Genomic DNA, 16271 nt, shown 5'->3' on the forward strand with positions numbered 1-16271 from the left:
GACAGCTGAGTACCTGGGCAATTGAATAGTGGATAGCCTGGTTACTGCCTCTAATAACCAAACCTTAAATAGTGGTGTGACCCTTGACCTGGAAACACTACAGCAAGGAAAATTAGATTGTTTTTACAGAGATTTGACAAACATTCTTAATAACTTTTCAATCTGTGGGTTTGCATCAATTATAATTTTCTTGGGTAATAATTGATCCCTTTTTCAAAGAAATTACAAGAAATATTGGTCCATGTGACCTGGCGACCCTTGACTTGGAAGCAGCACCAACAGGAAGGAAGCTTAGCTTCTCCTCTTTGTATCTGCCAGCCACATGAGGAGAGCTACAAGCAGGAGAGCTGGAGGGTGAAGGTGATCAGCACACAGACGCAGATACAAAGAAAAAGCAGGCAAAGACAGAAAGAGGAACATGGAGAATTCTTGTGAGGAGAAGAAGCAAATGACGCTCAGGAAGTGCTCAGTTTTTCTCTTAGCCAACTTGCACATTGCCTTCTGTCTCCTTTTCCGCCAAAAATGTCTAAATCCTGGAAAGTTGTGTAACTAGCTCGGAGATGCTAAAGTGCTGCATGTTTTCCCACAAATTACCAAACAGTGAATCTACACCATCAGGACTGTGACCCGAGGGAAAGAGGGTTTGTAGAAGTCTGCCTTGCTGATAATAATCATACACTTAACCCAAAGATGAAAGCTATTGTTGGCTAGGATTCCTGACCTCCCATGTTTGAAAAAAGAACAGAATGCTTCTATATATTCTGTGTAATACCCATGCATATACTATTTAGAATAAGTCTGGTTGGTGCCAGTTATGTACAGTGTAATTCTGAGTGACTAGTTGGTCCAGTTGGAGCATGGTTTGTTGGGTTGAATCAAGGAGTTAGGAATGAGTGATTTTGAACATCCTGACATTATCAGGTGACAATGAGAGATGTCAATTTGGGCACTGATGTGATATCTGTACAATTTCTTGTGTCTCTGTACTTGCTGCTCACTGACTGTTCCTGTCTGATTGAATGAGATCAGTCTCTTTGGCGTATCCTCTATGAAAGATTGCAAAATATTTAAATCCTGAAGACAAAAGTGAACAAATTGTTCAGTGTTTGGATGTGTTGAAATCCCATGGCTGGTGAGGAGATGTGATTGAATGCATTCCCTCTGAAACAAAATCTCAGGTGCAGATGAGGATTAGGAAGGAATATTTTAAACACTGAGTTAACTTGCGATGCTGACGTCCAATAAATGAACATTGTCGATCTCTAAATGCCCTTGAGAAGGTGATGGTGAGCTGCTGCCCTAAACCATTGCAGTCCTTGTGGTGAGGATACTCCAGCAATAACTTTCTCTGTAGCAATTTGATAGAACTGAGTGGCTTTCTAGGGCTGTTGCAGAGAGCAGGTAAGATTCAATCACGTTGCTGTAGGTCTTAAATCACGTGTTGGCCAGACCAGGTAAGGACGGCAGACTTCCTTCCCTAAAGGACATTAGTGAACCAAATGGGCTTTTGTGACAATCTTGTAGTTTCATGGTAATCATTACCGAGACAAGGTTTTTGTTCCAGATTTATTAAATTAACAGACTTGAGTTCAAATGCCACCAAAACAGTAAGATTGCATTTTCAAAACCCCAATTGTTTAACTGGGAAGTCCAATTTGGTGTACTACCTGGCTTGCCATAGTCATGTGACTCTGCCATTAGGCAAGCTGACTGTAGGCTGCCATTTCTAGTGAGTTCAATAAAGCCTCTCTTTGAGACAGGCACTGATGATGACTGATGTTCTTACACATGAAACAGTCTCCAGATTGTTAGTCAGGCCCCTATTCTAGACATTGACCTTCCCAGGTAATTTATTCCATTACGCTATGTTACTGGACCAGTAACCCAAATAAGTAGGTAGCATAAATGGCATCAAGGTACTGTGGGGGTGATTTCCATCTACTCCTCCACCCCCCATTTCTGTAGTCACAGAACAGTAGTGTGTTTAAAATGGTTGCTCATTATATCTGGCCCTGTTCATTTCAATGTCTGAGTTGCCGCCATTTTGGTGGGATTTTAAAATGGATGACAGGAACAGATGGGACCCTCATTATCCCATGCAAACCAGCACCTTAGGCCTGGGGCTCCACTGATTCTCTAACTTGTTCAGTGCTATCAGCGGAGCATGAATGGTGCACACTCCACCCATTGGCACTTAAAGCTTTCTCAAATAGATCCCTGAAGGATTATCCAAGATAATCAGTGATCCTTTGTGAATAATTGTTATGGCCAGGAGAACCAATAATGCCCACAAAAATGTTTTGTTTTCTGACCCTCTGAGAGTCAACACAACCATCGCCCCACCTCCCCTCAACCTCCTGCCTGGTAACCTCCCTGGCACCATCTAATCAGTGAGTATGTGACGGACAGATTGATCAGAACCCAGACTGCTTCCATCATCTATGAGGGCACCCACTCTGTTCACCTGATAGGAGTGGACCCTGAAACCCTACACCTACACTTCTGGAAAGAGGGGGGAGATAAGTCGTTAGCAAGTTGATGATGGGATCCTTCAATCATTTCTCAGCTTCCTGAGCCAAAAGGACTTGCTCTAAAACATACCCTTCTTGTTGTAAATGTGCAGCTTTATTTTCTTCACTGCAGAGGCTGAAAATAACTGTGGCCTTGATTTCAACATCAGATTTTGCCATCCTGAAAGCTTCTCAGTGGTCTCTCAGAGTCTGGCATTTACCTTCATCCAATAAGTATTAGGTGATGATAACAGGAACTCCCTCATAAAAGCTTAGACAAAAGATAAATGGCCTTCTCCTCTTCCTATGTTAAGACCTGTGTGAAAAATACCTAAAATATTTGGGAAAAAAAAGACTCTTTTTGACCATAGATTTTCGAAGAAACATGCTCGACCAGCACCAACAGAGGGGAAGGACAACATCACCATCTTCACCAGGATCCTGGACCGTCTGTTGGATGGGTACGACAATAGGCTGCGGCCTGGTCTCGGAGGTAAGAATCACAGCAAATCCAGCCCCTTAGATAAATGATTGAATTTAGAAATGTTCAAAATCTGATGCAACTCTCACTTTCTGTTGCACACGCTATTTAATAAGGTACAAATTGTTCAGTGTGGTGAAGTGTTCAAAACCCAGAAGGTTTAAGTTAATAAAGTCAGGAATGAGAAGAGAACAGGCAGAACATATTCACCCAACAAAGGGTTGAATTGCCAGTAAATTCCATAGAAGCAACTGTAAACATGGCAACTCATTGTTACCTTCTCGAATGCAATTGAGGATGGGCAATAAATACTGACCATACCAAAGACAGCCACATCCCCTAAATGAAAATTAAAAACTTGTGGAGTAAATGCATGCCTGGAGGCATGGGGTGGAGATAGGGTAGAAAGATATTGGGGGTGAAGTTGATTGATGAGATTCAAGGTTCTGGTGAGGAGGTGAGGCTGAGGAACATGTTGAATGATTCTGTTGAGGGACAAGTTGAGCAGACTTGTTGAGGGACGTGGTGAGCAAATGGCATGAAGGGACATGCTGAGTAGAAGGGGTTGAACAGAGATGGGAAATTGAGTTTGAAAAAGATGGTGTATGAGATTGAGGGATACAGTAAGAGGGTGGCACACAGAATCTGAGACTTGAGTGCACAACCCAGTAAAGTGATGGAAGGGGTCATCAACAGTGCTATCAAGCGGCACGTGCTTAGCAATAAGCTGCTCACTGATGCCCAGTTTGGGTTCCACCAGGGCCACTCAGCTCCTGACCTCATTACAGCCTTGGTTCAAACATGGACAAAAGAACTGAACTCCCGAGGTGAGGTGAGAGTAACTGCTTTGACATCAAGGCAGCATTTGACCAAGTGTGGCATCAAGGAGCCCTAGCAAAACTGGAGTCAATGGGAATCGGGGAAAATGCTCCACTGGTTGGAATCATACCTAGCACAAAGGAAGATGGTTGTGGTTGTTGGAGGTCAGTCATCTCAGCTACAGGACATCACTGCAGGAGTTCCTCAGGGTAGTGTCCTAGGCCCAACCATCTTCAGCTGCTTCATCAATGGCCTCCCCTCCATCATAAGGTCAGAAGCTGGAATGTTCGCTGATGATTGCACAATGTTCAGCACCATTCGTGACTCCTCAGCTACTGAAGCAGTCCATGTCCAAATGCAGCAAGACCTGGACAATATGCAGGCTTGAGCTGACAAGTGGCAAGTAATATTCATGCCACACTAGTGTCAGGCAATGACCATCTCCAACAAGAGAGAATCCAACCATCGCTCCTTGATGTACCATCACTGAATCCCCCACTATCAACATCCTGGGGGTTACCATTGACCAGAAACTGAACTGAACCAGCCATATAAATACTGTGGCTACAAGAGCAGGCCAGAGGCTTGGAACCTTGTGACGGGTAACTCACCTCCTGACTCCCCAAAGCCTGTCTAGCATCTACAAGGCACAAGTCAGGAATGCGATGGAATATTCCCCACTTGCCTGGATGAGTGCAGCTCCAACTACACTGAAGAAGCTCGACACCGTCCAGGACAAAGCAATCCGCTTGATTGGCATCACATCCACAAACATTCACTCCCTCCACCACCGACACACAGCAGCAGCAGTGTGTACCATCTACAAGATGCACTGCAGGAATTTACCAAGGCTCCTTCGACAGCACCATCCAAACCCACGACCACTACCACAAGGGCAGCAGATAAATGGGAACGCCACCCCCTGGAAGTTCTCCTCCAAGCCACTTACCATCCTGACTTGGAAATATATCGCTGTTCCTTCACTGTCACTGGGTCAAAATCCTGGAATGCCCTTCCTAACAGCACTGTGGGTGTACCTACACCACATGGACTGTAGCAGTTCAAAAAGGTAGCTCACCACCTTCTCAGGGAATGGCAATAAATGCTGGCCCAGCCAGCGAAGCCCACATCCCGTGAATGAATAAATAAAAAAAAGGCTTACACTGCAGTGCAGTAATGAAGGAGTGCTGCACTGTTGGAGCTGCCATTTTTCAGATGAGATATTAGACTAAGGCCCCATCTGTGTTCTCAGGTAGACATAAAAAGTCCCATGTCATGATCTTCCAATATCAGATTGAAAAATTTCAAATGTAACTACTTTGTTTAGAAAGGGTACGAGAAAGAAACCAGGGAATAATAGACCTCCAAGTCTAACGTCAGTGTGAGCAGGTTACTGGAATCTATTATCAGGGACAAAATGACTGAGCTGTTCACCCAGAACCCATACATATATGTAATGGTTAAACCATGTCTAACTGACATGGCTGAATTTTTTGGAGTCATAAGGGAGAGTCCATTGATGCTATTAACATGGACTCCCAGAAGACATTGCCACGAGATCATTATCAAAATTGAGATTGCATGGAATTAGGGACAATCTATTGACATGGGTAGGGAATTGATTAAGAGATAGGAAACAGACAGTAAGAATAATGGCTATATGCTCATATTGAGAATATGTTTCCAGTGGTATTGCTTTGATAAGGGAACAATAGCAAATTTGGAATTTAATGGGACTAAGTTAGGTGGCACTGTGTACATTCCCATCTCCATTAGGAGATAAAGTAATGACTTTAAGCAAACTCTGGTCAAACCATGTCTGGAATATTATGTTCTGTCCTGGGTACTGCACCCCAGGAAGGATGTAGTAGCCTTTTGGCTCTGGCATCATTCATGTGAATCTGCACTCAAGATGATTAGGCTATACAACTTTAAGGGGCGATTAGAAGATCAGCACATAAACACATCAATTATAACTCTTCAAGGATTTGATTTGCAATTCTTCAATCTAAAGGAACATCTACCAAACTTCACCTCAGTATTTAAGAAAGGATTGAGGGAGAAACATGGAGATTACTGAGCAGTCAGTTTGAGATTGTGAGGAAGTTACTGCAATTGATCATCAAGTACAGAAGGCTGGATTATCAATTGCCACGGTGGGGTGGAAACGAGTGAGGGTGCAATTTGAAATTTGCATTCCCTGAGGATGACACTGCATTTTCTGACTCTGGGATAGTTTACAATTTTCAGAACACCTGAAGGTGGGAGGGAAGGTGAACTGACATGCCTCTGATTAATGGCCCCTGGAGGAATAGAATTGGATATCCATGTTTGGAGATAACACTAAGTTAGGGAGCATGGTCAGTTCGATAGAAGGGCGATGAAATGAGAGTGGGTACTGTGACAACTGAAATTTTAAAGACTGAGATTTTTGCTGGGTAAGGGTGACAGGAATATGGAGCAAAGGCAAGTAAATGAAGTACAGGTATTGATAAGACATAATCTAATTGAAGAGTAGAACAGGCTTGAGGGGAGGTTTGCGCTCCATACATTCCCACCCCTCTCCCAATTACATTGGAACAGGAGGAGAAAGATTCCAGTTTATATTCTTTGAAGTTAATGTGTGAATAGCTCTCATTTAATCTAATGCTTTCCTTTTGAAATAACAGTTTGAAGGTGTGACAGGCCATTTTACTGCAGCCAAAGCAGGTGGGCAGCTTCACACAGATATCACCAGCTTTAACAAGTATGTTTCAACATTCGTGTTGCAATACAACAATTGAGAATGTCACTCAGTAAATGAAAGGTCATTACAATAAATCAGACCTAGTTCAAAATATCCACTGCCTGCCCTTATTCGCTCAGCTTCCAAGGTAGCCAGACTCAGGGCGAGATTCGCCACTCCCATCAGCGGCTGGCGTAATGGCAGGTGGGAGGAAAAATATTACGAGCGCCCAAAAGGTTAATGTCAGTGCGAAAACAGATTGCGGTCGTCTGCTCCAGACTCCAGTGGCACAACTTGGCACCACAAATGGGGATGATGTCATTAAGTGGGGTGCCATGTACCTTTAAGAGAATGCAGTTAGTTGATCATGTGATTGTATTTACCAATCGCTACACAGCATGGACTTCTTGGGTTAACTGGAAGTCTAGAGTTGGAGGTGATTGAAGAACCACATGTGGTGTTAGTGCCCTGTTCTTAGTTCCAAAAAATCACCAGTGTTTGTTCAGTCAATCGGTCTCTCTGCCTATATTGTTGCAATGTCTTAATATCAAGGGTGTAACTTGCGTTCGCTGGACAAAGTGACCCTGATAACCAAAAACATAAAACTGACGAGATGGATAAACTGGATCAACTGACGGCAATCGATGAAGCTGCAGTAAGCCAGCTACATGGCTTCACCACTACCTTGAAGCTGTTTGAAAACACAGCCTCCATAGTCATTGAGTATGCCACAGTTTGGGCATTGTAAACCATTCGACTCTGTTTCCGATGACTGGTCTCATTACGTCGAACTCCTAGTGTTCTTCGTTACCGCTAACGACATCACGAGGGACAACAAGAAGGCGGCGATTCTTTCGTCCTCATTCGGGAGCAAAACATACGGGCTGATCGACAGCTTCACATCACCTAACGCCCCCAATACAAAGACTTTCGACAAGTTAGTAAATATTCTAAAAAACCACCTGAAGCCAAAGCCCTCAGTCACTATGCAGCATTTTAAATTCAATTCAAGGAACAGGCTTCCAGGAGAGACAATCGCTGGCTATGTAGCTGCTTTAAGGGAATTAACGGAATATCGTGTGAGTTCAGAACTTCAATTAATAACATGTTGAGAGATAGATTGATATGCGGAATCAAAAGCGATTGCTATTTGAAACTAATTTAGACTTCAGTAAGGCATTAGAATTGGCAACAGCCATGCTAGAGACTCGGAGGCAATAAAAGATACACAAAATGGCGCCATCCATCTTGTAGAGTGGGAAGGGCCGGTAACAAAAGGCGCAAAAACGTTGGACTCCGCAGAAAGGCAGAAAACGCCCGCAATGTATGGACCATTAAAGAGCAACAGTACGATAGTGAAAACCCACCACATTAGTGAGAGAAATGCATCCAGGCAGCCTGCAGGTGATCAACAGTTCAGAAATATCAAATGCTTTTTCTGCCACTGCAATGGTCACATAATGTGGCACTGTCAAGATCGGCTGAGACAACATTTTAATAACAAAGGTAGAAATTGCCAAATCTATCTTGCTGAAGAACCAGAGGAAGCAGAATCTGACATCTATTCATCATACAACCTGAAAGTGGGTAGAGCTGAGCCAATCCAGGTGGTCATCAGAGTCAATGAACAGCCCATCAAGATGGAGATTGATACTGGGGCATCAATGTCTGTCATAGGAGAACATACGTTCAGATACTTGAATAAAGGAGTCCATCCTTTAAGGTTGGAAAGATCAGACACTAAATTAAAAACACGTACAGGCAAAAGAATAAGAGGGAAAGGGATATGTCAAGTCCTGGTGCAGTATGGGAATCAGTCTGCAAATTTACCCCTTGTAGTATTAGCTGGGGTGGGCCCCAGTTTAACTGATCGCAACTGGCTCAAAAAAATTAAATTGCATTGGGCTGAGATTTTTCAAATCAGAACGAGAAACCTAGAGGAATTGTTACAAATGTACGCTTCCATTTTCAGTGACGAGCTAGGAAGGATTTGTGGGCTATAAGCCAAAATCCATGTAGACCCTAATTCAACCCCCAGATTTATCAGAGCCAGACCAGCCCCTGATGCTCTATGGGACAAGGTTGAGACTGAGATAAACAGGCTGGAAAAGTTGGGTATCTTACAATCTGTGCAATTTTCCGAGTGGACGGCACCCATAGTACCCGTACTGAAGCCAGACTAAAGTGTTCGCTTATGCGGTGACTATAAGTTTACTGCCAAACTTGGTAGACACCTGATACCGAAGGTTGATGAATTATATTTGAAATTGGCAGGGGGCATCACATATTCAAAACTCGACATGAGCCAGGCCTACCAGCAGGTAGAGTTGGAAGAAGGCTCTAGGGAATTTGTGACCATCAATACACGTCGAGGATTGTATCAATATACTCGACTACCCTTTGGGGTCTTAGCAATGTGTGCTATTTTCCAGCGTACCATGGAAAATCTGCTTCAGGGACTGACCCATGTTGTCGTTTATCTGGATGATGTCTCAGTGGTATAGTGGTATTGTTGCTGGACTAGTGATCGAGAGACCCAGGGTAATGCTCTGGAGACCCGGGTGTGAATCCCACCACGGCAGATAGTGGAATTTTAATTCAATAAAAATCTGGAATTAAAAGTCTAATGATGACCATGAAACCATTGTTGATTGTTCTAAATACCCATCTGGTTCACTAATGTCCTTTAGGGAGGGAGATCTGCTGTCCTTACCTGGACTCCAGACCCAAAACGAATGCCCTCTTAAATGCCCTCTGAACTAGGGAAACTATGGATGGGGAATAAATGCTGGCCTGGCTAGTGACACCCACATCCCCATGAATGAATAAAAAAAAGTCACTGGACGAACTGATGAAGAACACTTAGCTAATTTGGAGGATGTGCTGAAATGCTTCTCACAAACAGGGGTGTGCTTGAAACGAGAGAAATGTAGTTTCCAAGCCAAAGAGGTAGTTTACTTTGGCCACAGGGACAACACACAGGGCCTGCATCCCATGGAAGAAAAGGGTCAAGGATATTCACGAGGCACCTGCACCAAGAAACACTACAGACCTAAAGGCCTTCTTAGGCATGATAAACTGCTATGGGCTATTTCTCCCAAATCCATCGACTGTACTGGCTCCATTATACGCATTGCTTAAGAAAATCCAAAATGGATTTGGCAAGCTCCGCACCAGGATGTGTTTCTGAAGGTAAAGCAATTGTTAAAATCATCAACTGGCCCACTTTGACCCAAAGAAAGAATTGATTTTAACTTGTGATACGTCCCCTTATGGAGTCGGGGCTGAACTTTTACATCGGATGGTGGATGGCTCCGAACGACCCATTGGTTATACATCTCGCTTGTTTGGTGCTGCAGAGCGACGATATTCTTAAATTGAGAAGGAGGATTTGTCTGTTGTGTTTGGTGTTCGGAAATTCCATCAATACCTCCACAGCTGCTGTTTTCACATTATCTCCGACCACAAACCTCTGCTGGGTTTGTTTGGAGAAGAAAAGGCAATACCCCCATCCCATCTGCTCACATCCAGAGGTGGGCACTGATATTGGCTGCTTACGAATACACTTTTATTCACCGATCAGGAAGCCTAAATGCACATGCTGATGCACTGAGCCTCCTTACCCTGCCACATAACAACGTGAAGGTTCCAATTCACCAGGAACTTGCCTGAGTACTAAATGTTTTGGATTCCTCCCCTGTCCAGGCCAAACAAATCCGTGAGTGGACAATCTGAGATCCACTTTTATCTCACGTCCGGGAGCAGGTCCTGAATGGATGGTCAGGCGAGTCAAAATCTGATGACATGAAGCCCTATTTCAATTGCAGATATGAGCTCACCTGCCAGGATGGCATATTGCTCTGGGGAGCAAGGGTTATCGTGCCCCCGAGAGGGCAAAGGCCATTACTGGCTGAATGACATAGTGCTCACCCTGGGATTAGTAGGATGAAGTTGCTCACGTGCAGCTACTTGTGGTGGCCATGGATGGACACAGACATTGAAACCCTAGTCAAAAGTTGTCTTCAATGCCAGCAGGTACAAAAGCTACCCCCCTTAGCTCCATTGTGCCCCTGGGAATGGCGGGATGATCATGGCTGCGCCTCTACATTGACTACGTGGGGCCCTCCTTGGGCATGATGTTCCTTTTACTTATAGACGCACACTCCAAGTGGATGGATGTCTATGAAGTCCGGTCACCCATGTCTGCTGCCACCTTAGACCATTTGCAACGGGGTTTTGCAGTGCACAGGTTACCAGAGATGCTCGTCTCAGACAACAGGACTGCATTTATCAGCAGGAGTTCCACAGGTTTACAACCCTCAATGGAATAATTCATATCAAAACCTTGCCTTCGCGCCCAGCCTCTAATGGTTTGGCTGAGCGGACAGTCCAAACTTTTAAGTCCGGGATGAAAAAGCTGGACGGGGATTCCATCAGCACCAGATTGTCACGGTTCCTGTTTACATACTGGATGACGCCACACATGACCACCGGCATTGCCCCCGCTGAATTACTAATGAAGAGACGTTTCCTCACCCATCTAACTCTTATCAGGCCGAATTTAGGAGGGTAGTTGGAGAGAAGCCAAGAGGCCCAGAAGACTAGCCGTGATGATCATAATCATGAAAGAAATTTCACGGTGGGAGAAACAGTTCTCGTGAAGAACTTTGGAGATGGGCCCAATTGGCTATTAGGCGAAGTGAGTGCCGTGACAGGACCTCTCTCCTATAATGTGTTGGTAAACGGGCGAATAATCAGACGACACGTGGATCACCTCCGAAAAAGAGAGACAGTCCCACAAGAAGGAATGCTGTCATCATGTGCCTTTGAGCCTGCGCAGCACGTGGAAGAAATGTCACACGATTTGGATATACCACTGGGGCATATTGGACCCGACAGGGTTGAAGACACCAACTTGCCTACTTCCACCAAAGAGCCTGCTGGACAGTTGACCCTTGAGGAGGGGGTCTCGGAAAAAGCCGCCGAGGCCGTTGAGTTATAACGCTTGGCACGTCCGAGGAAGCCTCCTGAGAGACTTGACTTGTAAATAGTTATTCATGCAAATAATCGAGATGTTGTGAAACTTGTCAATTGTACTTTCCAGTAAAAGGGGAAGGATGTGGTAAAGTGGAGTGCTACGTACCTTTAAGAGAATGTAGTTAGTTGACCATGTGACTGTATTGACCAATCGCTTTAAAGCGCAGGCTACTTGGGTAACTAAGTCTAGAGCTGGAGGTGATTGAAGAAGCACACATGGTGTTAGTGCTCTGTTCTTAGTTACAATAAACCACCAGTGTTTGTTCAGTTAATTGGTCTCTCTGCCTATATTGTTTCAAGCACCAGCTAATGTGTTAATATCAAGGGCGCAGCTAGCATTCGTCAGACAAAGCGAACCTGATAACTTCAAACATAAAAGAGGACTTGCCAGGTGATGAGATGGATGAGCTGCACATCTCCTCTGATGATGAGGAAGACATCAAGAGGGCTGAGGGCGACAAGGGCGAGGAAGCTGAGACTGCAGGGGAAGAGGCCATAGCACGGGCCAGACGAGGCAGGTTTGACCGTGAGGAGGTAACAGACAGCAGAGTCCAGGAAGATGATGACGAGATGCAATGATTAGGCTCTTGGGTCACTGGTCTCCATGCTGGGCCCACATTATCACCTGCATTGTTTTCATTCTCGGATTGAGTTGGATGGTTGAAATGAGAAGGACTAGTTACACATTGCGGTCATCATGTCCTCATCCTTTGAAGGATGGTGAACGCTTGGGAGCATGGTGCCTTGCTGAAATATGGTACTAACTACAGGAGGGCCTCCCGGCATCACACATCAGATGGTGCAGCCTCTTCAAGCACCTCTCCAGCATCCCAGTCACTACAGCAGCCTACAAGAGGCAGGAGTTGGAATGCAATCCTCAGTGTGCTGGTGGCTGCATGCCTTCTGTCTGACAAGGCACCTCAAGGAGAGAAATCTCCAGCCACAAGACAAGGCCTTCTGTGTGACTTTGATGGTGAAATGTGAGTTGAGATTTGGGTGAAGCCAGCCGAGGACGTTCTCGAAGCGCTCATGTCTGTTAACCACACCGAGCCCTCAGCATCACTTCAATCCTCATAACAATGACATCCAGCACTCTCAGTGAGGGGCAGGGGACTGCAGTCAGCCTGACCTTTCACTGGGCATGGCAGACCACAGGAGGACCACCTTCAGGTACCTGCCTGCCGCACAGGAACATGCCTCCTTTTCAACACAATCATTTTCCCCAGATGACCAACCCTAGCTCTGGCGATTACAACAATGCAGACAGACCATGGAGCCCTCAAGGTTCAGCATCATTGATAATAAAGGGCATATGTCAGCTGCACTCCATCCTCGCTCCAAGCCTATTTCCACCCCCAGCATTGCCATCCCATCGAGCTCACATACACGCATCGAGAGCAGGCTCAACAGTTCAAGTGACCCCAATACACCACCATCTGAAATTAGAATCACAGAGCCTGCTGAGGGTTTTGGTGATGTCCATGATAGCATTGTGGGTACGATGCAGACAACTCCAAAGTCGCTAACAGAAAACGCTGTAGCTTCGAGCACCAGGACAAAAATGCATCGGTGAAGGTCAGAGCTCAGGAACATTGAGATGAGATGGTGCACGTTAATATTGGGAAGCTGAGCAGATTATCACTCAGGGAGCTGACAATGCTGAAGGCAGGCTGTGCTCCTGCGTGCTCATGAGTGTGGCCTGAGAGAATGAACACCCTCACAGCTGACCAAGAGGTCATAGAGATCAAGGGAAGATTCCGTCTCTATGCACATCTCCATGTGTCCTTCGATACTACACCTTTACCTTTCCATAGTGCAGCTGAGTTAGGAGGTTCCTGTCTGTGTAAGATGGAGGCTCATGTAATGAACATCACTTGAACATGCTCTGCAGGTTGAAGAGATGCCTTGCACAAGCGCACTTTGCATTGAGGGTGATACTTCATTGATGTTGGGAATGAGCTGAGAGCCCACACTCACTGTTATGAGATGGCTGCACACAACATCGACCTGAGCCACATGATGCGACACCTGCAATGGAGGGAGGGAACATGGTGTGAGATCTGATTGACCACTACCCAGCTCCACATACAAAGGAGGCATACACAAGAGGAGATGTGGAATGGCTGCAATTCTATTTACATTGTTGGAAATTATATACATCTGGTGAACTATTGTGCTTGTAGTATTTCTTGATCTTCCTAACCCTACTGCTACATCTTGGTGCATCTGCGACATCCACAGCAGAGGTGGAGGCAGCCTGCTGACTGCTATGCTCTGTTTTCTGTGAGGACTTTGGTAGGCATCCTCTGGAGGGCTAAGACCTGGAGGGCCTCGGCCTGCTTTGGCTCTCCTGCTGTGGGACAGATGCACCCTCCTCGGCCTGTGGAGCTTCAGTTGATGGCGTCACAGGCAGAGAGGATTGGGATCCCCTGGGGTGTCCAGCTGCTGATCCTCCTCCCTATGGCCCCTGGCTGACTCCTTAAGGAGAAGAGGGAGTTGGAGTGAGATCGAGGTTCCCTGTCCTCCTCTCGTGTGGCCATTTCTGGATGTCACCAGTGCCACAGCGATGGAGTGCAACTCCTGCAGCAGCACAAGTGCTGCGTCCTGGACCAGGATCTCCATGGCAGCCGCCATGCTACCAGTGTTGACCTCAGTGCGCTGGCATGCAGGCACAATGACCTCAGACTGAACGTGGAGGACTCCTCCATCGTATGTTGCAATCTGCAGATTGTACCTGACAACCATTCCTGATATTCCTGTGTCTGTCTCTGCAGCTCCACCAACTGAGTTAGGACCGAGTCCCCAGGCTGGTCATCTAACTGGGACTCAGCAGAATCCTGCCTCCAGTGGTCCTCCGAGTGCCGGAGACCTTTGATGATCCTGCCTCCACCTGCTGTGGACCAGATTCAGTGCTGCGCTCACCAGTTTGTGACCTCAAGCCTGTTCTAGATCTAGGTCCCATTGAGGCATGCGTCTCTGCACTGGTGGAGGGCGAGCGCTGTGATGCATCTCCCAACAGCGTTTCACCTGGATCCTCATCCGGGATGTCCTCGGGGCTGGAGATGAGGGACTGGCTCCCGGTGTCCCTGGGGCATTTAATTGGCACCACAGCCAAAGAGAGTAGAGAGAATTAGTGCATGGCAGCGGACCCTAGACAGCTAGATTGCTTTTGAAGGAGGACGCAGCATTTTTTTTATTTGATTGAGTCCTGGGAGAAGCTCACCCAGGATCACTACACCTGGCACAAAGTCGATATAAAAGCTCCTCCGTGAAGTGTTCAGGGTGTCCTTATAGTGCTTCCTTTGACCGTTCTGAGAGCGCACCCCAGACTTGAGCTCTTCAGAGAAGATTCACTTTGGTAAGCGAGTGGCAGGAATTCTGGATACATGACCAGCCCAACTCAGCATCCTTATCATGTGCCCTGGCATGCGTCCTGATCACACCCTCGCTATCTGTCTTTATGCAGGACAAGCTCACCCACAATAAGAGGGAGAGGTCCCAGATCAGTGGTGGGACACCTGAGCTCAAGGCCCTCACTCCCTATGAGGAGTGTGCTGCTAAGCTGGCCGGAGTGGACGACAGCGAGGTTGGTGGCACAGGCTCAAGTGATGACCCTGCACCACCTCCCCCTTCAAAACATAACAATGCACTCAGAACTGATGGTTCAAAGATTGTTGTTGAGGAGGAACACTGCTCATCTCCAATGGCTCCACTTTGTTGTTTGTTTACCTCAAACAGAGACTGCTGGCAGTCCATGCTCATCCCGTTCCTGTCCAACAACCCCACCACCACCCACCACACCTCCCAGGACAGCTCTGAGGGCCACTACACCTACTCCAGACCAAACAGGAAGGCTGCTTCTGAGGCTTTGAACCTCCAACTTGCAGCATGCAGGAGCGTATCACTGATCTTAGGCTCATTTTCAGGCACAACTGGGAGAAGGAGGTCTCAAAGAAACAGGGCAGAGTGTGGCAGGGCAGTGAGAAGAGAATTTACATCAAAATACGTCCAGTTACAACATGGGAACCAGCCATTAAGCCCAACTTATCCTTGTTGGCATTTTCTGTCCACACGAACAAACTGTCCTAATCACAATTACCCGCCCAGTGAGCACATATCCCTTTGTCCATTTCTCCTTGATCCTGAGCATCACATTTCATACTGAAAGAACGACACTCGAATCACAGTTTTACCTGTAGTTGTCACGTCATTTAATCCGCCATTTTGGCTAACTTCTGACCACGTGTTATCTGACCTTGGGTGATCTGTATCGCATGTTGGGTCCTGGTGAAGGTCAGCCCAACTATCCGAATGCATTTTGTTATCATTATGACACCGAGCATGTTTATATTTAAATCAATGAGCAAGGCCATCCTGTATAGGGGCACATCATACGGTTCACACAAACCCTGTCTATTTCAGATCCATGCGGCATCATTCAACATGAGCTGTTATTCAGCCCAGTAAAGACACTTGCTCAATCCTTGTCTTTATTTACATTGATGGGCTTGGTGTCACATTGATTTAATGTCATGCCAAAGCCTGTCACCTCAGTTTTGGAGTCAGCTGTGATAATTGTAGTTTGTATCACTGAGTTTCCGATAGCAGGCCTGTATTTCGGAGCTCCAGCCCTCTCAGCATGCCAGCATCCAGTTCATGCCTCACTCCTCCATTTGATTGGCTCCTAATTACTGTACTT

General features: G+C 46.1%; 1 protein-coding gene across 1 annotated transcript in view; it reads left to right on the forward strand.

Annotated features, from left to right (window-relative positions):
* Window positions 1-16271, forward strand: part of LOC144683662 (gamma-aminobutyric acid receptor subunit alpha-3-like) — a 590228-nt gene that overhangs the window by 63821 nt on the left and 510136 nt on the right. The window contains exon 3 of the mRNA XM_078546915.1: window positions 2882-3003. Coding sequence (XP_078403041.1) covers window positions 2882-3003 — 122 coding nt within the window. The remainder of the gene's footprint in view (window positions 1-2881; window positions 3004-16271) is intronic.

Source organism: Cetorhinus maximus, chromosome 8 (genome assembly GCF_964194155.1).
Source record: "Cetorhinus maximus chromosome 8, sCetMax3.hap1.1, whole genome shotgun sequence".
Taxonomy (NCBI): Eukaryota; Metazoa; Chordata; class Chondrichthyes; order Lamniformes; family Cetorhinidae; genus Cetorhinus; species Cetorhinus maximus.